Below are 14,662 nucleotides of genomic sequence, written 5' to 3'. Positions count from 1 at the left end.
GAAGTTGGAGTAGTTTTACTTTATTATATTAAATTACAATACGTCGGCGACTTATAAACTAAAATATTAACTCTGAATTCTAACATCCTATGTAATGTATTGAATACGCGAAAGATTAAAACCTATAAACGAGGGACGAAGTAGAACGTAAAGAGCATGCGGAAAAGCAATGACAATTATAGTAAACAAGTGAAAGCAAGAATAAATATGTCCAGTTATGCCCGCCAAAAATATTTAACGACCCAATGGGTTATGATACAAAGGAGGATTAGGCAGGGGATGAGCGATCCTAGAATGAGAGACAGGATTTTTTAATTTTGGGTTAGCGCCTTTAATAGGGCTATTAATTGGACTATTCACGGGCGTTCTTCTTAGCAATTTTTCTGAATTATTGCCTATGATGAATTCATGTCGTAAAGCCATTTCAACTGTTATGCGTTTTTTAGGGTCCCATTGTAAACATTTAGAAATTAAATCCAGGAATAAAGGGTTTTTGCAGCGGGTAAGTTGATCTAATCTTTTAGTTGAAGGTATAAGAGGACGGCCTCGACTATTTAATATTGGATGAGCCTGTCCATGAGAATCAAAATAGAGCTTTGATCGTGTCGATATGAGTATTAGCTCTCTAGGAGGAATACCCAAAACCTCCATTATGTAACCCAATTGTTCAGCCTCATTAGCACCTGGGAAAAGAGGTATACCGGTGTATAATTCTGCTAAAATACAACCAAAACTCCATATATCAATTTCCTTTCCATATGGCATTCCTAATATAACTTCAGGTGCACGATAAAACCTTGATTGCAAATAAGTATAAATCTTTTCATTATATCTGCAACTACTTCCAAAGTCAATCAACTTGACCCTTGCGTTTGTGTGATCACAAAGCAAAAGATTTTCTGGTTTGAGATCACAGTGTATAATTCGCTGTTTTTGAAGGAAGTTTAGGGATTTAAGTAGCTGAGCTGTGAAGCTTTTCACGATTATGAGAGGGAATCCTTTATAGTTATTGTCTCTTATCACTTCAAAAAGATTTTCACCCAGCAGTTCGGTCACGATACAAAGATGGTTTCTGAAGTTAAAATGATCAAAGTAGCGTATAATATTGCTTTCCATGAAAGTTTCGTCTTTCGTCAACCTTTCAAGGATTCCAGCTTCGACTAAGGCTTGATCATAGCATTTTACGCGATTCCGGATGACTTTGATTGCAACCAATTTACCATGTTTATAGTCAATACAACGTAAGACTTCGCCAAAACTGCCTTTGCCCACTTTGTCTACAACTTCGTACCGGTAAAATAGTTGATCTCCAACGTTGACTCTATAATCACCATTAGGATCATCAAATGCCAATTCTTCGGTACATCCTGGAGCTATGTTTTTACTCACTTTATCACAGCCACGAGATCCTATAAAGTATATTTCAGGAAAGGCTTTTACTTCTTCTAATTCATAAGGCGTAAGTCGTGCTCGTTCATATTCAGACAGTCTGTTAAGAGTCCTTGGTGGATATGGCCGAACACTTTTCTGAAGTCTCCGGATTTTCTTCGATTCCTGTATAAGTTTATGCTGTTGTCGAGAGGCTAGACTCTGCATTACTAAGTCTGCATCTTTTAAGATTCTGTCAAAAGAGACGGGACCAGAATTTAAATTATAATTAGTGGGTCGATAGTTCGCCCGAGGGCGGAGAGGTGAATTTGGAATCTCAGTATGAACTTTAGAGCCCGGTGCTCTTGGCAACCTTCTAAAAGTTGACGCGGAGGAATAGCTAGCCATTTTGCTTGTTGTAACAGGAATATTTCTTTCGTATGAGCACAGATCAGAGCGAAGATCGGAGAAATCCATAGTAGAGGAAAGGTCGTTTATTCCTACTATTTCCGACATTGGTGAAAAAGACCTACCAGGAAAGGGATTGTTTCTAGTAGAAAATTTTGGGGAATTATTGTAGTTACTCGTCCTACTGTAATCCGGACGTAAAGGTGAATGCTGTATAAATGAGTTTCGATTTGGCACAGACTGTACAAACTTGTTTGTTTCTAATGTATTAAAGCCCAAAGTCCCTGCATCGATATTCGACCTTTTTTCCTTTGTATGAGAAGTTGGCGTAGACGGATTATTAGCAGATAAATTATAAAAGGAGTGTTCCTTCAAATTGTAATCTTTTGGCTCCTTTTCAATGGCAGAATTTTTCGGAGGAAGAGTTTCTTGATATCTTTCCCCCAGAGGTGTTTTCACTGTGGAGCTTGAAGACGATGTAATTTCTTCGTTCGCTGCATTGCTTACAGCAGCATCACCCGAACCCGATGGCTTATAACTCAGTTCAGGTTGGACTAGCTTATCTAAAACGATTCTTCGGTTCTGAAATGAAGGAGTTTTAATAGGCTTTCTACTTTCAACATTATTTGAGTTGTTTTCCATAGGAAGTTCATTGCCGAATTTGGATTCAGCATCCTTTCGATCAGTATTCATTGCGAGGGATGGATTATTCGATTGAATTTTATTTTCATGGAGCATTTCATAAGAATTATCCTCCTTTTGTTTGACATACGTGGGAGTTGACGACGTATCTCCAGAGAGCTTAGCCTTTTGAAACACCTCAGTCAGGATCTTGCTATTTTGCGAAAACCGATGTTGCAAAAGCGGTCGCGAAGCACTAAGAGGATTTCTGTGTGCAAACGTTGGTAAATGACGATGAGAAGAGTCTTTCGAATGATTCTCAGACCGTAAACCTAGTAAAGTGATCGAAGGATGTTTACGGTAATTGTTGGTAGTAACTGGATGAGCATTTGGAATTTCCATAATAAATTGAAAAAGACCACGGATAAAAGATGAGAAAATGCTTGTGCATATGAGAAAGGCTATGGGATCGAAAAGAACGTATGCTGTTTCCCAAGGAACGAAGGGCCAAAAACTTGAGTATTAAATAATTCTTTAAGATTTCAGTTTTGTTTCTTTTGAAGATATGGGAGTACTGAAAAAACCTAACGGTTGAAACAAAGCACAGCAAGTGTTTTAAGTACGGAGCATTCCACACCTCGCCGAAGCTTCTGAAATCTCTAAAAGAAATACAGCAAATAAAAAATATCCGGTTAACAGATTATTTTCAACTTCTAAATGGAGTAAAAGATCGATGAACAAAGTTGAAATCCCAGCGTAGCTGTATCAGTGTGTAGTGTGTGTAGGTAACAAAGTAACCATCAATGTAAATAAATAGAAGTGAATCTTCATATTTTGTGAATATACAGTATAAAGTGAGATCTTTAGGATTGGAAAGTAAATTATGACACTAAAACAATTATAGGAAGATTTTCTTAAGCCTGTTGAAGTTCTACAGGAAACTTTCAGGCCTTTGTTTACCTACTCCACAGATATATCAAGTGAGTTTTTATATACGCGCGAATGTTCTTTCTGTCTTTTTTCCTTTATTCTACTTAACTTCTCAACCTCAAACTTAAAAGTATTTATTTACCATTCTGTTTCTATTTTCTAATTGCTCACAGCTGTATGAATATGTTGTTATACCGAACGAAAATGTAAAAATCAAAAGAAAAAAAACGCGAACCTGAATCAAGTTATAAAATACTGAACAATGGTATTCTATTTAAATAAGTAAACAATTGTAACGTTTACAGAGTAAAAAAAAATAAAAAACATCGTAGAAGACCCTAGCAAAAGTACAAGAATCACAAACCATTTATTTATTTACTAAACATTAAAAGAATATGTAAATAAACGAACATAATGTGGAAGAGTACGTTGTCCATCGGTATACCTCATTAAAGGAATTATGCACACACAGTAGAGGTCGAGCAACAAGAATTCATATCAACGCTCTGCAAGTTTGGTCGTCAAAGACAGTGCATGAGTTTAGCGTCCATGTCTTTAAAGCCCAAATACTATCAAAATGGTTTCGACTTGAACTTGACTACAGCCATGAACTCAATTAACGGATTGGATACTCAGATGGAAAATTTAGCAGTTGAAAATAGACGAAGAACTGAATGTTGCGCTTATTGTAACATATCGAATCCAAATTCGATTGTAAAATGCTTACATTGCAACAAATGGTTTTGTAACACGAGGGAAAAGTCTGGAGCCTCTCATATCGTTATTCATTTAGTGCGTGCTCGACATAAGCAAGTATCTCTACACAGCGAGTCTCCTCTTTCGGATACGACTCTTGAATGCTATAATTGTGGCACTCGAAACGTATTTCTTCTCGGTTTCATTCCAGCAAAAGCAAAAACCGTAGTAGTGCTACTCTGCCGACAACCTTGCGCCAAGTCTAGTCTTGCCAAGGATATGAACTGGGATTTATCTCAATGGCAACCAATTATTTCAGATCGCCAATTCTTACCATGGTTGATTACGCCACCTTCTGAAGAAGAGCAAAAACTTGCGTCTCCCATAACGTCTCAACAAATCATTCGTTTAGAGGAACTTTGGCGAAAAGACTCTCATGCAACTCTGGAGGATCTTGATAAACCTATTGAAGATGATTCTCTACCTTCTGTTGAACTTCGGTATAAAGATGCCCACGAGTATCAGGCCATCCTTTCTCCTCTTATTCACGCAGAAGCAGAATATGATAAAAGGCTCAAGGAGTCACAGACTCAAAAAGACGTTGCTGTTAGATGGGATCAAGCTATAAACAGAAGGTATACTGCTTGGTTTTTGTTACCTAAACTTGAGTCCGGTGAGATTCGACTCGCCATCGGCGATGAAATGAAGCTTACCTACGAAGGCGAGTTGAGACCACGTTGGAGTTCAACTGGTTATGTTATAAAAATTCCAAACAACGTTTCTGATGAAGTCGGTCTGGAGTTGAAGCGCTCTGATAACGTCCCTGTTGAATGCTTACACAATTTTTCCGTAGATTATGTGTGGAAGTCAACTTCCTTTGATCGAATGCAAGTTGCTTTAAAGCTGTTTGCTAATGATGGATCTCGTTTATCTTCGTACCTTTATCATAAATTCCTTGGACATGATATCTCTCCTTCATCCTTCAAACCAAAGTTTCCTTCAGATTATTCGGTACCGAACCTCCCCAAACTCAATGCTAGTCAACGTGAGGCTGTTCGATCTGTTTTGAGCAAACCTCTTTCTTTAATCCAAGGTCCCCCGGGTACTGGTAAAACCGTAACATCCGCTTCAATTGTCTACCACTTAGCTACTATACAAAATAGGAAAAGAAAGTCCCCTTTACCTGTTTTGGTGTGTGCTCCTTCCAACGTCGCTGTGGATCAACTTGCAGAAAAAATTAACCGTACTGGTTTACGCGTGATTCGTGTTGCAGCTAAATCAAGGGAAGACATCGAATCTTCGGTTTCGTTTCTCTCTTTACACGAACAAATTAAGAACTATCAAGGAAATCCTGAGCTTCAACGCCTTTTCAAATTGCGCGCTGAGAATAACGAGCTTTCTTTACAAGACGAAAAGCGCCTTCGAATTTTGATAGCAGCGGCTGAGCGTGAACTGCTTCGAGCGGCTCACGTTATTTGCTGTACATGCGTTGGTGCCGGTGATAAAAGAGTAGCAAAATATCGGTTTCGTTCCGTGTTAATTGATGAAGCCACTCAAGCATCCGAAGCAGAGTGCATGATTCCTTTGGTTCTCGGTGCTAAACAAGTGGTCTTGGTGGGAGACCATCAACAATTAGGGCCGGTTGTTATGAATAAAAAAGTAGCGCAAGCACGGCTTTCGCAATCATTATTTGAAAGGATGATTATTCTAGGAAATTCACCGTTTCGGTTGGTGGTACAATATCGTATGCATCCTTGTCTGTCAGAGTTTCCATCAAATACATTCTATGAGGGAACTTTACAAAATGGTGTTACGACTTCCGAACGTATTGCTCGACACGTTGACTTTCCATGGATCCAGCCTGACGAACCTTTAATGTTCTATGCCAACTTTGGTCAAGAAGAGTTGTCAGCAAGCGGCACATCATACTTAAATCGTACGGAAGCATCTACTTGTGAAAAGATTGTTACTCGTTTTCTGAAATGTAATGTTTTACCCGAACAAATTGGTATCATTACTCCATATGATGGTCAACGTTCTTACATTGTTCAATACATGCAGAACAATGGTTCTATGCAGAAGGATCTGTATAAGTATGTTGAAGTGGCTTCCGTGGATGCTTTCCAAGGACGTGAAAAGGATTTTATTATATTATCATGTGTTCGCTCAAGCGAACATCAGGGTATTGGATTTTTGAACGATCCAAGAAGATTAAACGTTGCATTAACTCGTGCTAAATATGGTGTTATTGTCTTAGGTAATCCTAAAGTATTAGCCAAGCACGCTTTATGGTATCATTTCGTTTCACATTGTAAGGACCAAGGGTGTTTGGTTGAAGGAACCCTAAATAGCCTTCAAAAGTTTTCGATGATACTGATCCCACCTCAAAAACCGCAAAACTTCAAGAGAGATCTTAATGTTCTTCGATCACTATCTCCGATTCAGGGAGCCCATAATTCCTTGTTTCCTAATCTTTCCAACCTGCAGAGCTTATATTCTCCTTCATACCTTGAGGAATGGAACACGTTTTCTCAGTATCGTCGCAGAGAAAGTAATGTTACAGACTATGAAGATATCCAAAGTCAAGTCGGTGATAATGAAAGCGATATTGGGGATTTGACACGATTCTAATGCTATCGTACATTTCGTGCATATTTATGAATCAAAATTATCTCGAGGGAACTTTAAGTGAAATATCAGTTAGCCCCGAGTAAACTATAGATGTGTTTATTCGCTGAATATACAAAATTTCCTTAGACAAACGGTTTCCAAGTCTTTACTTCGTTTGTAATACTTGTCGGCCACCGTTATAATAGATTGCTTTGTTTTCGATATATCTTTTTATTTTAAAATACACTAGAATGAGCTATCAATATTATGTAGACATATAATAAAAATCTTAAAAGTGAAATCTTGCCCGAAAAATAATTGGATAATGTACAGATTCATTAAGTATAGCGTTCAAGCAAAGTATTATGAGTTAAACTTGTATACCTAATACCAAGTAAATAGTTTAGTTCAAGAAGTTGAAGCCTCTCATTGGGAATGCAGGAACATTTCTCTAAGGGTCTGGGGCAATTTTGGGTGGTTTCGTCTTGCCATTAACGTACTCTTTACGGTAGGCTGAATCTCATCCATCTCACGAAGCTCTCCTGTACTTTTGTTTTGCTGCTGGACTGTATAAAGGAAGTCCTTAATGAGACCATCAACTGAGACCTTGTATAGACAACTGACCGGCAGTCTTGGAAAGTTTACGTAGTCATCATTAGATATATCTTCTTTAACAGCAAGCTGCCAACCTGACACCAAGGTGGGAGTATCAGAAGGCACGGTTTTGTCAGGTAAAGCGGGTGTACGTACAACAACGGCATTTTGAGGCATGCGAAGCCCATGCTTGCTAGCAACTTCATGGCGGCAAGCTTTCGCATGTTTAAAACATCCGGAATGGTAGAACGTGTCACAAACTTGACATCCAAAAACCTTGCAAGCACCTAAAGAAGGTTTACTACAGTGACCACAGTAAGCCAATGCAGTGATAGAGGAGTCTTTCGAAAGAGAAGATGATGTGTCTAAAGAAATGTCCTCTTGCTCTTCATATTTGCCAACCGAATCTCGACTTAACCCATGAAAATGATGAATTACTGCATCGGGTAAGTTATATTGGGAAACATTTGCCGAATCAACCCAGTCGAAAAGCTGGGACCATAAACCAAGAGGCTGTTTTGGAGGTACATGCTGAGTCATAGAACATGAAGTACAGTACCAGGATCCATCTGGAATTTCGTCTTCTGTGATCGGCGGATCCAAGCAGGACAAATGAAAACTTCTGGGACAAGATTCGCAACAAAGGAACAAACCGCGACCACCGCATGCGGAACAATAATCAACATTTTTTATGACTGTACGTCGTTTTCTTTTTTTGGCTACAGAACTTGAACTTGGATGTGTCATAGGATTTGGATTTTTCACACTTTGCTGGTTTTGAGATTCCTTAACAGGCGCTTTATTTGAATTGTCATCCGAACGACTCGAGCGTCTACTGCTTGTCTTTGGACTAGATCTTGAAGGAGTTTCTGACTTCATCGGCGAATATTTGTCGCGCTCCACCTTGGAGCTTTGGCCAGCGGTGAATTCCATGACGACAAAAAAAAAAGGATATCTCTTCGGGAAGTCGTTACTGTCGTTTTAAAACCCAGGTAGCCGATAGGCTATATAATAGTGTTAAGGTGAATCAGGAGGAATACTTGGGTTGCAAGTTGGAGACACAACTGCTTTTCTGCAAATGTTCCTTTAATGATGGTTTGGTGGAGAGGAAAAAATACTTAACAGAACAGTGAACAGTACTAGAAGCTAATGGGGTATAGAATGCAATGCAAATTCATCTAATATCAACTACACTAAAGAATGATTTTGTAAAGATTGCTGGATACATTTGTTATAAATCGTATAATAATTTAAAAAAAAAAATTGAATAAATGATAGAAATTAAGACTTCAAGAAATAAGTGATTCTATTATTTGAGATGAAAATCTTGTAAAATTAAACACATTTCATCCAAACCAAAGAGTACCTTAAAAAAGTAGTTGCCCGCTAGCAGCCCAACTGGAAAAGCCTTAAGATTGTAGATAAAATGCATACATATGTTACTACGTATATGAGAAGAGTAGCTGTTAAATTTGAAATCGAGATATTAGTGAAAAGTTGTACCTGATACAATGGTCATATCTTCATAGTGGCCTCAATTCATCAGCTCTCGCTCCGCTTCTAAATATAAAAGAAATTTGATCCATAGCTGTTTTTTTTTCCTTTTAAGGGTGGTTTGTCTTCGTATGCCTTTCAATGTATTCATCATATTCCTTGGCATCACTGTCACTCCAGTATCAATGGATCAACATGAATATGAAATGTGTATCTTTTATTTGAGAAAGTCTTGACAATTAAGCATAATTCTACCGCAACAAAGTTAGTATAGTAAATCGTAAAATCTGCAAACTGCTGTCAACTGTCACATAACCGAATTAGTAGAAAGCTGTATTAAAGAATATAGTATTCTAACAGAATTCTCCTATTAAGAGTCTCTTGGAAGGTAAATTAAGTAACTTTTGCGTCTTGACGTATATCTTGTCTCAAACTATCTCAGAAGAAGTCATGATGGCATTGAGACGAAGAGAATAATGTAAGATAGTATAAGGTATAAGAATAATCATCTTTATCTTCAGAAGTTTCCTTGATTTCCGCCAAGATTCCTTCTGTTTGCCATTTAGAAGCGCCAGAAGTATACAGCCTCAAACACTCTCCATTATGTTACTACCCCAATTTTGAGCAGAGTACAAATCTCTTACTTTTATTGCAAGTAAATACTGTTACATATTCGATTCTTCCAGTCGTTCATAATTATTTGTTAAGCTTGCCTTCATCTAACCCAGTGCTACTCACCACCATTTACTTGGAACAGCAAACACAAGAAAAGACTAGCTTCTGAGAGGAGTTGCGTTGAGTTAACAATTATTTCTTCCTTCCAAATATTCTTCGTAGAAACTCTTGCTTATTTTCATTTGTTTCTCCTTTGTTGTTTGCCTCTTCACCTATAGACAGCAAAACGGAAGATTCAGCAAAATGTTAAAGTCACAGGATTCGTATTCTTCTGAAGAAGAAGATGACATGTTGTGGTATGCTAATTGTGCTCTTTTGCAGGCCTTCTGTATAATCTTTTTCTAACTTGAAAATGTAGTCCCTTGTGTATGGAAGAGATTGACATATCCGACAAGAACTTCAAACCTTGCCAATGTGGTTATCGGGTTTGTAGATTTTGCTGGCATCATATAAAGGAAGACTTGAATGGCCGCTGTCCTGCTTGCAGACGTTTATACACTGAAGAAAACGTACAATGGCGCCCCGTTACAGCAGAAGAGTAAGTAACTATGCAAAGATACAGAAAGAAAATAGCATATTGGCTTTTTCCTGTACTATAGCATACGGATATGATGGCTTGTACTAACGGCTGCTTAGGTGGAAAATGGATTTACATCGCAAGAATGAAAGAAAGAAACGTGAGAAGGAAAGAAAAGAAGTGGAAGCTTCGAATAGAAAGCATTTGGCAAATATTCGTGTTGTCCAAAAGAATTTGGCCTATGTAAACGGCCTGTCTCCTAAGATTGCAAATGAAGACAACATCCATATATTAAAGGGTCTTGATTATTTTGGTCAGTACGGAAAAATAATAAAAATTGCTATAAATAAAAAAGCAGCCGCGAATTCTGCAAATGGCCACGTCGGAGTCTACATTACTTATCAAAGAAAGGAGGATGCTGCGCGAGCTATTGCTGCCATTGACGGTAGTATAAGTGATGGAAGGCATTTGCGTGCCTCATACGGAACCACTAAATACTGCACATCGTATTTGAGGAATCAGCAATGCCCGAACCCATCTTGTATGTACTTACATGAACCTGGTGATGAAGTGGACAGCTACACAAAAGAGGACCTTGCTTCTTTGCAACACACTCGTAGTTTGCCTGGAAAAGTGAACGGAATTGCAACCGCTAATCATTCTCCTTCTCCTTCCTTACACTTTAAAACTCCTTTGTTGCCTATAAATAAACCGCTGATCGACGGCGGCCCTAATGCCTCTGATGAACATCAACATTCAGGACAACCTTCGGTCCCGCATCCTTCATCCAATGTTACTGCACCTTATTCATCGGCAGCAGCAGCAAACGTAACTCCTGGACATACAACCACCATCCTCCACCATGAAGAGTCTTCTGCCCTGCCACCCACGGCTTCTTGGGCGAAGTTATCTCCTACCGTTTTGCAAGAACGCCTTCGTGCTGCCGTAAACCAACAGCCTTTAGATCCCTTAAAGTCACCATCTCTATCTTCTCAATTACCTACTGTACAACAATTGCGTTCCGCAAAGTTGCCCTCACAAAAGGAAAATTATGCAAAATGGTTAGATCTTGCCATCCGCGATTTAGCCACCCCTTTCAGCCAGACTTCCTTCAATACGAATGGTCTTGGCTTTAGTGACGATGACCTTGAGAAGATTAAATCTTTCCCACCGTTGTTTGTGTTTAATGCGCGTTCTGTCATTAACAAACAGTTGGGACAAGAACTTCAAGCAGTGAATGAAAATACTGCTCCGAGAGAAAATGAGCTGGCTCAAGTAATGCCTCCGCCTGGATTCTAAACCTTACCATGTTTGCTTTTCGTTGATTACTGACGCGAATTTGTTACTTTTTTGTAGATATAATATATCCTTATCTTCACAATCTATCCTCATAATATGTTCATACGCATACAATAACATAGCATTATAAATACTTCAATGACTCTGAAAGCGATACATGTTTATAATATTAATATTTTTAACCTAAACCTATTATTACCAAAAGGACAGATCACCTTACACCTTTAGCCAAAATTGATTTTAACCCTAAAATAAAAAATCTTAAATACGCATCGACTCGACATCATCCAATAGTTCATCAACAGATATGGGAGGAACGTCGACTTCGTCTTCCTCATCCATTTCAGCATCATTAGCTGGAGCCTTTTGAGCGTTGTTACTCTTATAAAGGTTAACGCCTTGACGAAGTTCAGGATCTTCTTCCAAGTTGCGCAGGAAGATTTCGTAATCACGTTCTTGACGGTCAACATCTTGTTTTTTAACTTCTTCAGCTTGTTGCATGCCAATAGACTTAAGCTTCCAATTACGGTTTTTGCTTTTGCGAGGGAAGGTCTTCTTAACTAAGACTATCTCAGGAATGGTTTCTTCCTTCAGTGAGTCAAAAATTTCATTATTGAAGTTTGTGACAGACAAATGATAACCCATAACCGTATCACCTGCATTAAGCAAGGAACCAAGATGAGTACGAGCGATATGAGTGGATCCATCAGATGACTTAATTAGCTCAACATCAGCAAGAGCATATTTTCCATTGGTGGCACCAAGGAAGTCAACGTCGGCTACAATAAATTCAGTAAGTTCAGTAAGATCGGCCAACGAAGGGAAGGGTGTGCGCCAGTAAGAAGCGGGCAACATATCTGCGGTATGAAGAGTAAAAGGATCCATAAAACGAAGAGAAGGACCAACTTTGATACACAAGACGAGTTGAGCAATATTTCCATGCGCCTTAGCAACAGGCTTGGGTAAGCAAACGAGGTCATCCTTGCAAATGGGTACAATCTCAGTGGAGTATGTAAATTTGTAATTGGCGGTGTTAGACTTAAAGTCTTCACTAATAAGTTCTTCACTAGTCTTAAAGCGAATTGGCACAACACTACTCAAGAACTCAATCATCTTTACTGCGTGAGCTCTTTGAGCAAAGTAAAAATCAATACCATCCTTGGTTTCTTTGATATTAACAGTTACCAAGTGTGCACGGTGCTTAAGAATAACCTGTTCAAGATACAAAAATGTACGCTTATGAAGCACCTTTTGACGACATTGAACGACTGCTTTCCAAATGTGAGGAGTGTATGTACGAGCACAATCAGGACATTGTGTATTGTTTACAACGAATTCAACCTGAAAAGCTTGTTGTAGAATGGTATTAGTAAAAGCTTCTTTTTGGACTGTAAGCTTGAGCTTTATTCTTCTTGAGTGAGGTTCGGTCCAAATGAAGTTAGCATCAATCAAACGGACCTGGTTTAAACCACGAAGTTTCTTCAAGCAAATGGCCATCAACTCACGGGATTCGTTGGGTGCCAAAATCCAATGGTTCGGAGGTTGCATGTAACGTTCACATTCACGGCAGTGATTGATAGTACCCTCACGAGTAATTCCGGTCGTAATATCGACTTGTAATTTAATACAGTCCATACACATAGCCGCCGCATTAGGCTGGGTAGGGACGCCACATTCACAACATAAAATTGAAGAAGCCGTGGGCTGTGCAGGCTCCATTGCATAACCAAAATTTCCACCGTCAATATCCATTTTTATTTCTATTTTAATTTATATAAAACCCCAATATTCTCAACTTCCAAAGGCAAGTTTCGTAAGATTGAGGTTGGCTAAAGACAAAAAAAGAAACTGAGAGCACTATACAAGTATATTGTGTCGTCGCTTCTTTAAAGGCAAAATAAAATTTTATTAAGCGAAAATATACTTGAAATGAGTCACCATTAGAAACATGGTTAGTAATGGAAAGAAATTGTATTCAGTTGAATACCATTTAAATATGAATGTTTTAATCATTTTATTTTCGTTTCTCCGTGACAATGAAAAAAGCACTCTGACTAAATGAGCATACGTTTTCAGAATGCACCTCTTCTTAAAAGTAGATAATAATTAATATTCTTTATTACTACAATTCGTATTTATTTGGGAAACCAAATCGAAAATCCAACCGTAGAAGAACTCTCTAGCCTGGTAAACGTGCACCTCTTTACTACACACCTCCACTCTTTCTACCACTTGCAAAAGACAGAGTCTTTGCTGCTTTAGAATTTCTAAATTTACTGCTTTCTTTTTCAAGCATATTATATAGAAAGTTAGAACACAAGATGCCACCTATTCTTCTTGGGATTATCGGAGGAAGCGGATTTTACGATCTTCCAGGATTTGAAGTGATCAACACAGTGAATCCTGTTACAGTAAGTACAAATGGATCTATTTGTAAAATGAAATTATAGAATTCGAATTCAAGTCTAACAAGATAGCCTTGGGGATTTGCCGCCTCCCCCATTTCAATCGCTCGAACCGCTTCTGGATTTTTAATTGCATTTTTAGCTAGACATGGTGTTGGACACACATATACCCCAACGGATGTTCCTGCTCGTGCAAACATTGCAGCTTTGAAGAGTCTTGGAGTTCATGCCATTATCTCTTTCAGTGCTGTAGGTTCTCTCCGCGAAGAAATCCCTCCCGAAGACTTTGTTCTTCCTAGTCAAATTATTGATAGAACACTCTGCGCTCGTCCAAACACGTTTTTTGAATCTGGTTGCGTTGCACATGTTAGTTTTGGTGATCCATTTGATCAGGATCTATATGAAGTGCTCAGCCAGTGTGGTTCATCGCTTCAAAATGGTGCTAAGCTTCACCATAAAACCGGTGCTGATGATTTGACCGTTGTTTGCATGGAGGGTCCCGCATTCAGCACTCGTGCCGAAAGCAACCTGTACAGAAGCTGGGGTGGTAGTGTCATTAACATGTCTGTCATTCCTGAAGCCAAGCTCGCTCGTGAAGCCGAAATTTCCTACCAAATGGTTTGCATGGCTACTGTAAGTGACTTATTTCTCTTTGAATACTAGCAAATTTTGAATAAAGACTAATGCAGACTAGGATTATGACTGCTGGCGTGTCAATGAAGAACCAGTCAATGTCGAGACAGTTATGAAACATCTTGCCAATAATCGAAATAACGCTAAGCTTTTGCTTTTAGAAGCAATCGACAAACTCGAAGGCCCTCTCTTAGCTGGCCATATTGGTAAAAATCTTCGCCAGACCGTTCAAACTGGTATTCAAACAAACTCGAAGCATCGCGATTTGAATGTCCTTCGTAAACTGCAATTCCTTTTCCCATCATTGCAGGCATTGCACTAAGTGGTAGTTTCTTTCATTTGCTCCTCCTATACCAAACTAATAGTGAAACCTTTCAATCTATCAATTCTTTTATATACCATAATTAAATAA

General features: G+C 38.7%; 6 protein-coding genes across 6 annotated transcripts; 3 read left to right on the top strand and 3 right to left on the bottom strand.

Annotated features, from left to right (window-relative positions):
- Nucleotides 1-4: 4 nt before the first annotated feature.
- On the bottom strand, nt 5-3,168 carry SOCG_02054 (CMGC/DYRK/DYRK2 protein kinase Ppk5). Its single transcript, XM_013160548.1, has one exon. It carries the CDS (start codon nt 2,797-2,799, stop codon nt 235-237), a length of 2,565 nt encoding a protein of 854 aa, XP_013016002.1. The 5' UTR covers nt 2,800-3,168; the 3' UTR covers nt 5-234.
- Nucleotides 3,169-3,813: 645 nt separating this feature from the next.
- On the top strand, nt 3,814-6,947 carry SOCG_02053 (uncharacterized protein). The gene has a single exon (XM_013160547.1). It carries the CDS (start codon nt 3,862-3,864, stop codon nt 6,652-6,654), a length of 2,793 nt encoding a protein of 930 aa, XP_013016001.1. The 5' UTR covers nt 3,814-3,861; the 3' UTR covers nt 6,655-6,947.
- Nucleotides 6,843-8,397, bottom strand: SOCG_02052 (Clr6 histone deacetylase associated PHD protein- 1 Cph1). The gene has a single exon (XM_013160546.1). It carries the CDS (start codon nt 8,158-8,160, stop codon nt 7,060-7,062), a length of 1,101 nt encoding a protein of 366 aa, XP_013016000.1. The 5' UTR covers nt 8,161-8,397; the 3' UTR covers nt 6,843-7,059.
- A 1,021-nt stretch (nt 8,398-9,418) lies between these two features.
- On the top strand, nt 9,419-11,351 carry SOCG_02051 (CCR4-Not complex subunit Mot2). Its single transcript, XM_013160545.1, has 3 exons — nt 9,419-9,692; nt 9,755-9,934; nt 10,033-11,351. The coding sequence occupies exons 1-3, from the start codon at nt 9,640-9,642 to the stop codon at nt 11,210-11,212; spliced, it is 1,413 nt and encodes a 470-aa protein (XP_013015999.1). The 5' UTR covers nt 9,419-9,639; the 3' UTR covers nt 11,213-11,351.
- Nucleotides 11,352-11,355: 4 nt separating this feature from the next.
- SOCG_02050 (export adaptor Nmd3) lies at nt 11,356-13,089 on the bottom strand. The gene has a single exon (XM_013160544.1). The coding sequence runs from the start codon at nt 12,962-12,964 to the stop codon at nt 11,474-11,476; it is 1,491 nt and encodes a 496-aa protein (XP_013015998.1). The 5' UTR covers nt 12,965-13,089; the 3' UTR covers nt 11,356-11,473.
- Nucleotides 13,090-13,398: 309 nt separating this feature from the next.
- SOCG_02049 (S-methyl-5-thioadenosine phosphorylase) lies at nt 13,399-14,648 on the top strand. The gene is made up of 3 exons (XM_013160543.1): nt 13,399-13,623; nt 13,690-14,250; nt 14,312-14,648. The coding sequence occupies exons 1-3, from the start codon at nt 13,534-13,536 to the stop codon at nt 14,570-14,572; spliced, it is 912 nt and encodes a 303-aa protein (XP_013015997.1). The 5' UTR covers nt 13,399-13,533; the 3' UTR covers nt 14,573-14,648.
- The last annotated feature ends 14 nt before the right edge of the window (nt 14,649-14,662 follow it).

The sequence above is a fragment of the Schizosaccharomyces octosporus genome (genome assembly GCF_000150505.1).
Source record: "Schizosaccharomyces octosporus yFS286 unplaced genomic scaffold supercont6.1, whole genome shotgun sequence".
Classification (NCBI taxonomy): Eukaryota; Fungi; Ascomycota; class Schizosaccharomycetes; order Schizosaccharomycetales; family Schizosaccharomycetaceae; genus Schizosaccharomyces; species Schizosaccharomyces octosporus.
This window is presented reverse-complemented; position numbering and strand designations above follow the sequence as displayed.